General features: G+C 34.0%; 1 protein-coding gene across 4 annotated transcripts in view; it reads right to left on the bottom strand.

The window, feature by feature from the left end:
- The window catches only part of Ptpn4 (protein tyrosine phosphatase non-receptor type 4), a 180,840-nt gene that overhangs the window by 83,824 nt on the left and 84,031 nt on the right, over window positions 1–12,985 (bottom strand). For all 4 annotated transcript variants that reach the window (XM_076866759.2, XM_076866757.2, XM_076866758.2 and 1 more), the window contains 4 exons: window positions 11,625–11,669; window positions 11,328–11,380; window positions 10,823–10,943; window positions 5,543–5,630 (listed from right to left, as the gene is read on the bottom strand). In XM_076866759.2, coding sequence (XP_076722874.1) covers window positions 5,543–5,630; window positions 10,823–10,943; window positions 11,328–11,380; window positions 11,625–11,669 — 307 coding nt within the window. The remainder of the gene's footprint in view (window positions 1–5,542; window positions 5,631–10,822; window positions 10,944–11,327; window positions 11,381–11,624; window positions 11,670–12,985) is intronic.

Genomic DNA, 12,985 nt, shown 5'->3' on the forward strand with positions numbered 1-12,985 from the left:
CTGCTACAACCACCATTTTTTCTCACCTGGATCACCATAACCATCTCGACGTTTATGTTTTTTTTTTTTTGTACTGAAGATTCAACCCATGGACACTTTACCACTGAGTAATATCCCTAGCAGCCATTTTTGTTTTGTATTTTGAGACAGGGTCTCACTAAGTTGGTTAGAGCCTCACTGAATTGCTGAGGCTCGCCTTGAACTTGTGATCCTCTTATCTCAGCCTCCTGAGCTCCTGGGATTATAGGTATGTGCCATTGTGCCTGGTAAATCTAATAGTCTGTTTACTGGTCCCTTCCTTTAGTGTCTTACAATATATTCTCAGAATAGCCATGAGTTTCTTTTAAAAATGTAAAATCATAGCCTATCTTTAAAAATCTCCCAAAACCCTATAAGGAACTTTCTTAAAATTAAAGGCCAAAGTCTTTAAGATGTTTTTAAAGTCCTGGTCTGCTTTGACCTCATTTCCTAATATTCTCCTGCCTTCCTCACACAACCCCCAGACAAACTTGTTTTTTTTTGCTGTCACCTGAACTGCTACCCATCATCTTCAATTGCTGTTTCCTTTGCTAATAATTATCTCCTCCTAAACCCTAGACATATGTATAGCTTCCTCAGGTCTGTTTACCTTCTCAGTGAGGCTTAAATGGATACTTTATATTTTGTTGACTAAATTCCTTCCTTAGTTTAATTTTTCTTTGTAGCACCTATTGGTTATCTGACCTATTATCTATTTAATTACCTTTTAAAAAAACTGAAATATATACATTATAAAATGCACAAATCTTAAATGTCCAACTTGAAATTTCACACTTATATACATTAATATTTAACCACCACTAATATATATCACATTTTTAAAAACTCAGTAGGTTCCCTCATGAGTGTCCTAGTTAATAATACTACTCCAGAGATGACTGTTATTCTGACTTCTATCAATATTAACAGGTGTTTTGCCTATCACTGAACTTTACTTCCATGGAATCAGACTATTCACTCTGATATAATTAGTTGTTGATAGTCTTGTTTTGCCAACCAGAATGAAGCTTTTGAGGGTTGGAATTTATCTGCTTTTCTCACTGCTGTATCCATAATGGCTATACATGGGACTTGGAGCACAGTAGGTACTCAAAACATATTCACCAAAGAATTAAAAAATTAAAAATATCATTATAAGAGCTGGGGTTGTGGCTCAATGGTAGAGGGCTTGCCGAGCACTTGTGAGGCACTGGGTTTGATTCTCAGCACTGCATATAAATAAATAAAAATAAAGATCCATCAATGGCTAAAAAATCATAAATCTTTTCTTGAAGCTTTGAAGAGCAAAGATTCCTTTTTAGTACAATTATCTTTATCACTATTACAAATACTTAATGGAAACAAGATTCATAATTAAGCCTAAAACTTGGTTAGAATTTTTTAGGGTTGATTGAAAGCCTCCTGTACCTAACTAAAAACATAATTATGCTTACCTGTAGATAATTTGGAAACAGTAATTTTTTAATATAATCCCTCTTTTTTTTTCTTAATATGTGAACATTCTACAAGAGAGATTGAGGCCCGGATACAATGGCACACACCTGTAATCCCAGTGACATGGGAGACTGAAGCAAGAGGATTGCAAGGACAATCTCAGCAATTTAGTGAGACCCAGCAAAATAAAACATTAAAAAAGGGCTGGGGATGTAGCTCAGTGGTAAAGAGCTCCTGGGTTTAATCCCAAATACAAAAAGAGAGAGAAAGAGAATGAGTTTGATGATTCATGATTTAGATGTTATCACAGCTCTCTTTCATTCTTTTATTCTATTTTCTTAGTGTAATAGTTACTGACTGATTTTCAAGAAAAGTTGATAGGTGTTGAATGACTGATCCACTATTCATCTAAAAAGTAAGAAATTTCAATCAGGCCAGCAGTTTCTACTGAGATAATGCCTTTTCCCTTGAAGAGATAAAAATTCTTTATAAAAAATTAAACTTAGTTCCTATGATATTCCTTGCTATTAATTTTATTTTTTCAAATATGTCATGTTCTGCGTGGGCTCTCTCTTATTCAGAGAGGAGGTCTACGGAACAGAGTACAGGAGAGTGTGGCTATGGAGTTGCTAATCAAGACCTCTGGAGACCAAGCAGGAAGCAGGTCTGATTTTATTGTGCAGTTACCATGTATATATACTCAGGCAGCAGCTAAGCAGATTACAGGCAGCCGCCAATGCAAAGTCTGCTAACTGCCCTTGATGCGACCAATTGAAGAGTGGGCCGTGGAGAAGTATTGGGACTTTAACACGGGGCCTCACACCCAGGGCTGTGCCTACAGGGTAAGCTGTTTGGCACTCACATGCCTAGCATAGAGGAGTGGCCTGCCACTCAGACACCCTTAACATATGCCATGTATGCAGTACTCTATACACTTGTCCCCACAATGTTCTATCTTGATTTGAGGTTTTTATTTATGGCTCTACAGTGAAAACCATTATCTTGGAAAAATCTTATTCGTTCTTTTGACTTAAGTGAATATACTACTTTTAAGAAGCATTCCCTACCCTCTCTTCCTGGGGCGGGGGGGATGTTCTTGCCGTATGATCCCACAGCACTTGGTACTCTCTCCTTCATATTCTCATGTATTTGCTAATATGTGTCTGTTTCTTTCTCCCACTATTGTGTGAGTTCCATGAGGGCAGGAATAACTGATACAATCCTAGTGGCTAAGATTGTACCAGGCACAGAGCAGATCCACTGCTAAAAATGCACTAAGATTTATATGAATCTTGGGAATTCGATATGAATAACTTGGTTCCACTTGAAGGCAGAAAAAAAAATAATTTACCTTGCTTGCCAAAATAAAATATTTTGCTTCTGATATTCAATTAAAGCTTGGGTTTCCTCTTTTATGCTCCTCCCTCATCTACCTTATGTTCTTTTTGGGGGGTGAGTGGGGAAGTTACCAGGGATTGAACTCAGGCACTTGACCACTGAGCCACATCCCCAGCCCTATTCTGTATTTTATTTAGAGACAGGTCTCAATGGGTTGCGTAGTGCCTCGCTTTTGCTGAGGTTGGCAGGATCTTCCTGCCTCAGCCTCTTGAGCTTTTGGGATTACAAGCGTGTGCCACCATATAGGCTATTCTTTTGTTTCTGATGCCACAAAAATTCTCTTCATGTTCACTGAACATCTGCACATTCACTTCTTAAGGTCTCAGTATTCACCAAAAAAAAAAAAAAAAAAAACCAACCCTTTCCTGTCGGTCTTTTTTTTCTTTTTTGTAGGGAGGGAATGTGGGGGGTTGTGCAAAATACACGTCTAAATAACTTTTGACAATTTCAAATTTAAACTTCTTTAATATTGTCCTCCATATTGAGGGCTTTCAGAGAAGCAGTTTAATAATCTAATAATTTAAACAAAGAAAAACTACCTTAGTCAAATAAATAAATAATAACATGGTAAATTATATATAAAATTTATTTAGTCTTATAATACAAGTGAAAAGGTGAAAGTTTTACCACTCTTCTTATTTCATTGTCAGTAATCTCAGACATAAAACTATATTTAGAAAACTGCTAAGGAGCTGGGAATGGTGGTGTGTGTCTGTAATCCAGCTACTGGGAGGCTGAGGCAGGAGGGATTGCCAGTTGGAAGCCAGTCTGGGCAACTTCAGGAGACCCTGTCTCAAAAAATTAAAAGATAGATAGATAGATAGATAGATAGAATGAAACAAAAAGGGCTGGAGTGTTAGTGCAACTGCTTAACACATGGAAATCCCAAGGTTTAACCCCAACTATAACCCTCACCAAAAAAAACACCCCAAAACAAAAAACAAACAAAAACAACACAAAAGAGCAAAATGTTTTTGGTGGTTTTTTTTTTTTTTTTTTTTTTTTTGCGGGGGTGGGGTGTACTAGGGATTGAACCCAGGGGTGCTATAACACTTGAGCTACATCCCCAGCACACACTCATTTTTTGAGACAGGATATCACTAAGTTGCCCAGGCTAGCCTCAAATTTATGGTTCTCCTGCTCAGCCTCCCAAGTAGCTGGGATTACAGGTGTACAACACCACATTAGTTGGTCTTCTTCTTCTTCTTCTTTTTTTTTTTTTTATTATTATACTGGGTATTGAACCCAGGGGTGCTTCACCACTGAGTCATATCCCCAGCCCTTTTTATTTTCTATTTTGAGGCAGAGTCTCGCTAAATTGCTTAGGACCTCTCTTAGGCTGGCTATGAACTTGTGATCTTCCTGTCTTAGCCTCTTGAGTTGCTGAGATTACAGACAAGCCAGCTGGTTGTCTTATTTTTAAGCATAGCTAATATTTGAAGTTCTATCAGCTGTAAATTTATTGTAATATAAAACAAAATCTAGTTGCACAAATATCGACTATTACATTTTGGAAAACCGTGTTCAACAGTTGTAAACCGCAAATAAGGAAAGAGAGAGAGAAGAGCATTTTAAAGAGCAAAAAGCTCCAGAAAGACTTAATATTTTAAATAGAAATCTAAAAAACAGATTTCTAAGTCATAACACTCAGAATTACAAGATACATTCCTCAGAAGAAAGCAAGTCTTCTGACCACCAAGGAAGAAACTGATATGAGCTTTATGAAATGTTAAGAAATAAAGCTCCTCTCCTAGAACACGGTCAGATGGCTTAATCATTATGAGGAGCAAAACTCTGAGTACTTGAAACAACTATGCAACTGTGTATGTGTGGGTACTAACAGAATATGCTCAAAATAATTACCTAAGGAAAATAACTCCTTAACTCCTTTTCAGATTGATATCCTTTTTAGGCTCAACAGTCTGTCCTGAGAGAATATAAATCCTATTTCTAAATCAACCAATTATTATTTATAATTCCACTGAGAACAGCTATACTCCAGGTACTTCTAAAGGAATATATAACCTCTTGATTAAAAAAAAAAAACACAAGAAGGAATAGAGTCACAAATGAAGAATAGCTACACAGAAATAGTTATGACAAGAAGTTAACAGTCTCTCATAGGATGAACAGTTTGATGCAAGGAAAAAAGAGGTTATATAGTGTTGTACAGGAAAAGCCAGTGATTTGTAAATTCTAAATTAATAAATGGACTGGGGCAGATAAAACCAAAACATGTTACTATGCTCCATTTGGTGCTTTATAAATAAAAATTTACGATACTAGAAATGATGAAAATCAAGCTCAGCAATACAAGTCTCAGTGTTGTGAGAACATTTTTATGATGATTATCAAAGAGCAAAAAAATTACTTTTCTTATAACTTAACCTTTACTTTATAGACTAAATATTCTAAGTCTATCTCCTATAGTCTACAAAAACAATCTTTATAAAACACGTTCTGGAAGAAAAAACATGCAAAGTGCACTTTAACAGTCTTAATGTTATTGCAAAAAATATTTATATTCAGAAGAAATTTTCAGTTCAACTATGTCAACAGCAATTGTAAGTTATTTCATCTGTTACCTAAGCCTTTCAAGGCATTACAGTATTTTTGATACTGAGTAATGAAGCCTAATTCAACAACATTAAAATTTATTTTCTTCACTTACCCTTGCATAGTGGAATTCAACTCCATAGAGTTCTAAGGTACGTGCTGTGTTCAGGTAATTAAATTCTGCTTCTGCAGGAGATAAGCCCCTGTAAAGACATCATCAGGTTATCCATTGCAAATATACCCAAATTAGTAAAAGGTTATTTATCTGGAAAAATGTACAGTCTAATTAAATCTTGTAAAACCACCATCTATGACTCTTCCTCTTAGTTCTGAATAGTAACATTGAATACATTTGGAGAGTACACTTTCAGTAACTCAAACTATTGTCTTCCAGAATGTTTTTGCTTTCTCCAGAAATACATTAATACAGTAAGTTTTAAAAATTTATGAAAACTCTTAAGAAACATGAGTAAATCCATTTTTGTTCTTTTTGTACTGGAGGTTGAACCCATGGGTGCTTTACACTGAGCTATCATGTACCAGCCCTTTTTATTTTTTATTTTGAGATAGGATCTTGCTAAATTTAAGCTTAGGCCCTCGCTAAATTTCTGGGGCTTTGAACCTGTGATCCTCCTGTCTCAGCCTCCTGGTTGCTGAGCTTACAGGCACGTGCCACTACACCCAGAGTAGATCCATTTCTAAAGACTTGACATCTACAGCAGGTTTGAAAACCACTGCTCTAGATGTAAAATCTTTTTTTTTTAATATAAATTTACTCCTATAGTTTTATGGCTCTAACAAAGCCATTTTTATATATAAATTAGAAGCATTATTTCTCAAAAATTGGTTCACATACCACAACTGCATTTATATCATATGGGGTGCTTCTGAAATATGCAGATTCTCAGGGCAGTGCTTTTCTGAGTGTCATGCACAGACAGATATTGTTTCACACCAAGTACAGAAGTGAGTGTCAAAGACTTTTATAGATATTTGGCAATCATTTTATGTTAGTTGAATCTAATAGTGAAAAAATAGGACCCTTTTTTTGGGGGGATAGTGCTGGGGATTGAACCCAGGGCCTCCTGTACACTGGGCAAGTGTTCTACACAGAGACACATACACAGCTCCTAGGATTTAATTTTTTAATGTCTTTGCTTTATTTCTCCATTTTATTTTCTTGTAATTCATTTTTATTACATATTTCAAAATATTATAAATAACATAATAATGACAGACTGGGGGAAGACTGGTCTTTCATCACAGATGGTTTTGGAAATAGAGTTCTACAGAAGGGATAAAGTCAAACTATTACATTTAATAAGTATCCCAAGTGATTCTTTTTTTAATTAACTTTTTTGTTTTAATTATACATGACAGTAGAATGCATTTATTCACTTTGATATACATAGATGTGATATAATTTCTAATTTTTCTGAGTGTACATGTTGTAGATGTACATGTAGTATACATCATATTGGTCATGCAGTCACATATATACATAAAGTAATAATGTCTGTTTCATTCTACTATCTTTCCTATCCCTACCTCCCCTCCGCTTCCCTCCTTTTACTTCCCTCTACCTAATCTACGGTAACACTATTCTGAACTCTAGTTCCCCCCACTCCCACCTTATTGTGAATTAGCATCTTTATATTAGAGAAAACATTCGGCCTTTGGTTTTGCGGGATTGGCTTATTTCGCTTAGCATGATATTCTCCAACTCCATTCATTTACTGGCAAATGCTTTAAAGAAGAGTGAAATTATGGCATTTGCCATATCCATTGAGTATATATACCACATTTTATTTATCCATTCATCTATTGAAGGACATCTGGCTTGGTTCCATAGTTTTAGCTATTGTGAATGAATGAGCTACTATAAACATTGACGTGGCTGCATTACTGTAGTATACTGATTTTAAGTCCTTTGAGTATAAACCGAGGAGTGGGATAGCTGGGTCAAATGGTGGTTCCATTCCCAATTTTCTGAGGAATCTACATACTGCTTTCCACAGTGGTTGTACCAATTTGCAGTCCCACCAGCAATGTATGAGTTCACCTTTTTTTACCAATCCTCACCAACATTTATTGTTGCCTGTATTCTTGATGACTGCCATTTTGACAGGAGTGACATGAAATCTGAGAGTAGTTTTGATCTGCATTTCTCTAATTGCTAGAGATGCTGAACACTTTTTCATATATTTGTTGAATATATGAAGTGTCTGTTCAGTTCCTTACTTAGTCCATTTATTGTCTGGGTTATTTTTGTGTGTGTGTGTTAAGATTTTTTTCCAAATAAATTTTATGATTGCTTTTTCAATTTCTATGAAGAATGTCATGGGAATTTTAACAGGAATTACATTAAATCTGCATAACACTTTTGGTAGTATGGCCATTTTGACAATATTAATTCTGCCTATCCAGGAGCATGGGAGATCTTTCCATCTTCTGAAGTTTAATTTCTTTCTTTAGTGTTCTGCTGCTTTCATTGTAAAGGTCTTTTACCTCTTTTGTTAGATTGATTGGTTTCCAGGTATTTTATCTTTTCTTTTTTTTTTGAGGCTATTATAAATGGGGCAGTTTTTCTAATTTCTCTTTCAGTGGATTCAATGCTGATGTATAGGAATGTGTTTGATTTATGGGTGCTGACTTTATATCCTGGCTACTTTGCTAAATTCATTTATTAGTTCTAAAAGTTTTGTGGTAAATTTTTTTAAAAATCTTCTAGATATAGAATCATGTCATCAGCAAATAGTGATAGCTTGAGTTCTTCTTTACCTATTTGTATCCCTTTAATTTCTTTCTTTTGTCTAATTGCTGTGGCTCGAATTTCAAGGATGATGTTTTAAATAGAAATGGTGAAAGAGGACATCCTTGTCTTGTTCCAGTTTTTAGAGGGGATGCTTTCAATTTTTCATTTCGAATGATGCTGGCCTTGGGCTTCACATATATAGTTTTTACAATATTGAGGTATGTTCCAACTATGCCTAATTTTTCTAGTGTTTTGAACATGAAGGTGTGATATATTTTGTCAAATGCTTTTTTCTGCATCTATTGAGATGATCATGATTCTTTTTTAAAGCCTATTAATATGATGAATTATGTTTACTTATATACGTATGTTGAACCATCCCTGCATCCCTGGGATGAATCCCACTTGATTGTGGTGCACTATCTTTTTAATACGTTTTCCAAGTGATTCTTGTGAATACAAATTTGAGAACCCTGCTCTAGATATGAAGTCTTTTAAAATAGATAGGTGTGATGGCACATGATGGTAATATCAGCTACTTGGGAGACTAAGGCAGGAGGACCTTCATTCAGTTTGAGGCTAACCTGGGGACTTACTGAAACCCTGTCTAAAAACAAAAAAGTGCTGAGGGTGTAGTTCAGTGGTAGAGCACTCTTGGGTTCAATTCCAAGTACCTCAAAAACAAAACAAAACAAAACACCCAATTTCATATACAGTTCTAACAACCTTAGTTATCTGATGCTATGAAACTACAGGACAGCAAAAGTGATAAACTACTAAAGAAAAGGTATCAACCTTTTGTTCACTAATGATACTAGAAAAGGAAGCCAACAACCTGCCAATGTATGATCATAATAAATGTGATACTTCAAAAAGAAGGCAAAACTGGGCACTGCACCACAGTGCCTGCAATCCCAGCAGCTCAAGAGGCTGAGGCAGGAGGATTAAAAGTTCAATGCCAGCCTAAGCAACTTAGTGAGGCCCTCTAGATAAAAAATAAAAAAGCCCAGGGATGTGGCTCAGTGGTCAAGTGCCCCTGGGTTCGATCCCCAGTACCAACAAAAAAGGGTAGATGGCAGGTTATACTTCCCTTTTCTGAAACATTTCATTAAGTTAAATACAGAGCCTATCTCCCCTCCACCCACCCCCATTAAACTGGATAATTCTATTTTTCCTTGTCTGAAGATCTGATGATCAATTCTTTCAACCAAATAGAAATATGTAATCACTGTGTCATTAAATAAACCTTTCCTTATAGAAAATATTTTTCATTATTGGTAAGTTTAAAAAATCTAGTCTTTAACTCCTTGGTTCAGATATGCCGTATGTTAAAACTTTCGATATACAGCAATTTAGCGTAAGTCGGCCCCTTCACTACTTTACACTACTCTATTACAATTCTCAGTCATTAGACCCTTTAGATTCCAGGTGAGCAAACCATTTAGTGGAAAGGACTGGATAGTAAGTATTTTAGGCTTTCAGCTGGTCTCTAAAACAACTTAACTGTGCTATTGTATAAAAGCAGTCATAGTCAATATATAACAAATTGGAGTATCTGTCTCAAAAGGTATTTATTATGGTCATTGGATTTTGTGAAATTTCAATATGTACACATACATAAAAACTACAAGTTTGCATGTGTATGTACATATATTTCTCCATTTATACAAACACCCATTTTTTAGATCATGGGCCATACAAAATAGGCAACAGCCAATTTGCCAACATGTTTTAGATACATTTTCAGATACATAGGTTATTACCAAATGAAAGTAAGTTTTCTTAGTAAGAACTAATATTTCTTCTATACCTACCATGTGCTAGGCACCATTCTGAGAACTTCTCCACTGAGGACTAAAAGTAACTCCAGAGATAGATACTTTTATCATCCCCAATTTATATACAAGAAAATGGAGAAACAGAGGCTTAGAGCAATTTGGCCAAGGTTATAAGACAGTAACCTTACCATAAATTCAAATCGGACAATCTGGTTCTCTAGCTCAGAGTCTTAGCCAAGTTGCAACATTGCCTTAGTTCCTCCAGGATTCAGTATTCTGAATCATATGTTAAAGCAAAATTGAACTATGAACCAATCAACAATATTACTACCTATTCAAAACAAAAAAATGTTATAGAAAATCAAACTTATAAAAAAAAATCAAAGCTGAATATGGTTGTAACTGAAAAAATGCCACTATTTTTAAAGGAATATTTTCATAAAATTAGTGTTACAAAAGGTGCTTTTGGCTCATTACCAAACAGAATCAATTCCTTTCATATAGCTAAAAACTAAGAAAGGCTTACCAAGTAGACTGAACTGCAAGTTATGAATATATATTATTAATATTCCAAAATTTATTTGTAAAGAATAATTTTGAATAATAACACATAAATTTCTGTTTACAAATAGCTTTATGGTTGTTAGAAATAAAAAGAAGTCTCACATATTCTATGAAATAAGCAAAACACATTTTTAGTAGAGATCACATACATTTCTTTATAACAATCTTATCTTTATATAATAGTAATTGTTCTGTGTTAAGTAAATACAACAATAAAATTAGAAATAATTTACAATATTCCTCTAAAAAGGACACCAATAAGTTTACCAAATGAGCAGAAAATTAAACAAATCCTTACATATGTTGGTGATGTAATTTTGCAATTTCTTTTTCAAAATCTTGAGGTTGATTAGGAATGAAAGAATAATCTGAGAGGTAGCCTGGCAAGTTTTCTGACTGACTGTAGTCTCCAAGTTCAGCTAATAATGTAAAGAAAAAATTTCACATTAAAAAACAAAACTTCCAATTATTATAGTTAAAGCAGCAATACCATCAATTCCATTGTATTTCTGGAAGTAAAATATTTGGATTTTTTTAATGTAACCAATTAAGAAGAATGTTAAATGAATTACTGCGGTTCACTTAAGCAATCTGCAATAATTCACAACATTCTTCTAGGTCTCAATTTCAGAGAAAAAAAATTTTCAAACATCAAAGCATTGTTAACTATTTGAACATTCAATTTCCTCTACAATTTCTATTTACTGCACTGTAACATGTCTAAGGAACTCCTGTATTAAAATAAATATACTATCAGACCACAAATCATATGTTATTTGATCATAAAGTGGGATGATACTTACACTGAATGGCAAATGAAGCTAAAAGGGCAGCAGTATTATAAGGACAGGGTAATCTGATAAAGCAAAACAGAAAATACACAACCCAAGATTAAACACAATAACTTCAAAAGTGCTATAATTTATGTTATGCTATTCATAGCTGAAGTTTTCATGTGATTTAATTTTAACTATTAAGAAATAAACTTATATGATGAAAAACATTCATATTAAATGTAAGCATTTTTGATAATTTTTAATAATTGATTACTTCAAGAATGCAGAATTTAAAGTCATTTTAAAAATTTTTAAATAGCTCACCTTCCAGTAAGAATGTCTTGTTTGATTTGCAAAAAATATTGGTACCTTAAAAAAAAAAAAAAAAAAAAAAAAAGCATTTACTGGAATTACACTTTTAGTTTTGAGAAACCGTACACTTATGTTAAAAAATGAAAATATTTAGTACTTTTATAATTTATATATTAGCACCTATAATGTTAGCAAATGTATACATTAGCACAAAATTTTTAAAAATAAATTTCATAAATCCATGAATATAAATCTTTAAAATTCTTTGATAAATTAAATTTTATACTTTGAATGTCTTGTTTCTATTACAAAACTTCTCAAGATTTCTAAAAGTTATGTGACCAAAGGAGAAGATTAAAGGAAAATATTCTTAAGGATTGATGTATGCAGAAAGTAAACTGAGAAGCACAGAAAAGCTGAGCAGGAGACATAAAGGAGAGCTGACAGCAAATGCACTAGAAACTAGCTGAAGAAAATCTTTCTTTCTGCTGAGAAATCCAGCTGCAAGGACAGACCTTTCTGTTGATAATTTTATCATTAGGCTGACTGCAGAAAAGCAACTGTCCACTTTCATTAGACTTAAAAAAAATCTCTGATCAGAAAAACAACCTAAGTTCCTTTTTCTATTATTCATCTACTCTTATTGGAACTGTCAAGTAACCAATTTCTTGAAAACAAACGAGAACATAAGCATCCTATTACAAGACTGCTGAGGCTGCTTGGAAGATGGCCTTGTCCTTCTATCCCTGCTAGTGCTTAGGCCATTCACTCATTATTAGTACTTGGACAAAGTCATCTGTGCTGTATGATGTTGGCAAAAGAACAAATGTTATGGTTTAAAATGTTTCAACAGGAAATTTTAAGATTTTATTTCACCTAACTAAAAAAATAAGAATACATTCCATGAATCAAAACTCATTAAATAATAATTCTAGTGTGGTTTGTCATTAACTAGCTCCATGACAATATTCAAATTACCAAAGAATAATTAAAATTTTTAAAGAATCAGATATTCATTACCAAAAGAAAAAAAATTGAAACAAATATCCTGTTTTCATATATTAATTTAGTACATAAATTCCCTGTGCAGTTTAATGCACAATATTACAACTATTACTGACAATCCAAGACTGTATTTCTATCAAAGTTATTTGGTTTCATAATTAAACATTAAGGATGGGCTGGTGATAGAACTCAATGGTTAAGCACAAAGCATAATGAAGCCCTGGCCCTGGGTCAATCACTCTCCAGCACCACAAAAAGAAAGAAAGAAAAAAAAGGGGGGGCGGTTGCCAGCAGGGAAAGAATTTTAAGTTAGGATTTAGGGGTCATGTATTATCCTTGATATAATATTGCAAATCCTATACAAGTAT

Source organism: Callospermophilus lateralis, chromosome 9 (assembly GCF_048772815.1).
Source record: "Callospermophilus lateralis isolate mCalLat2 chromosome 9, mCalLat2.hap1, whole genome shotgun sequence".
Classification (NCBI taxonomy): domain Eukaryota; kingdom Metazoa; phylum Chordata; class Mammalia; order Rodentia; family Sciuridae; genus Callospermophilus; species Callospermophilus lateralis.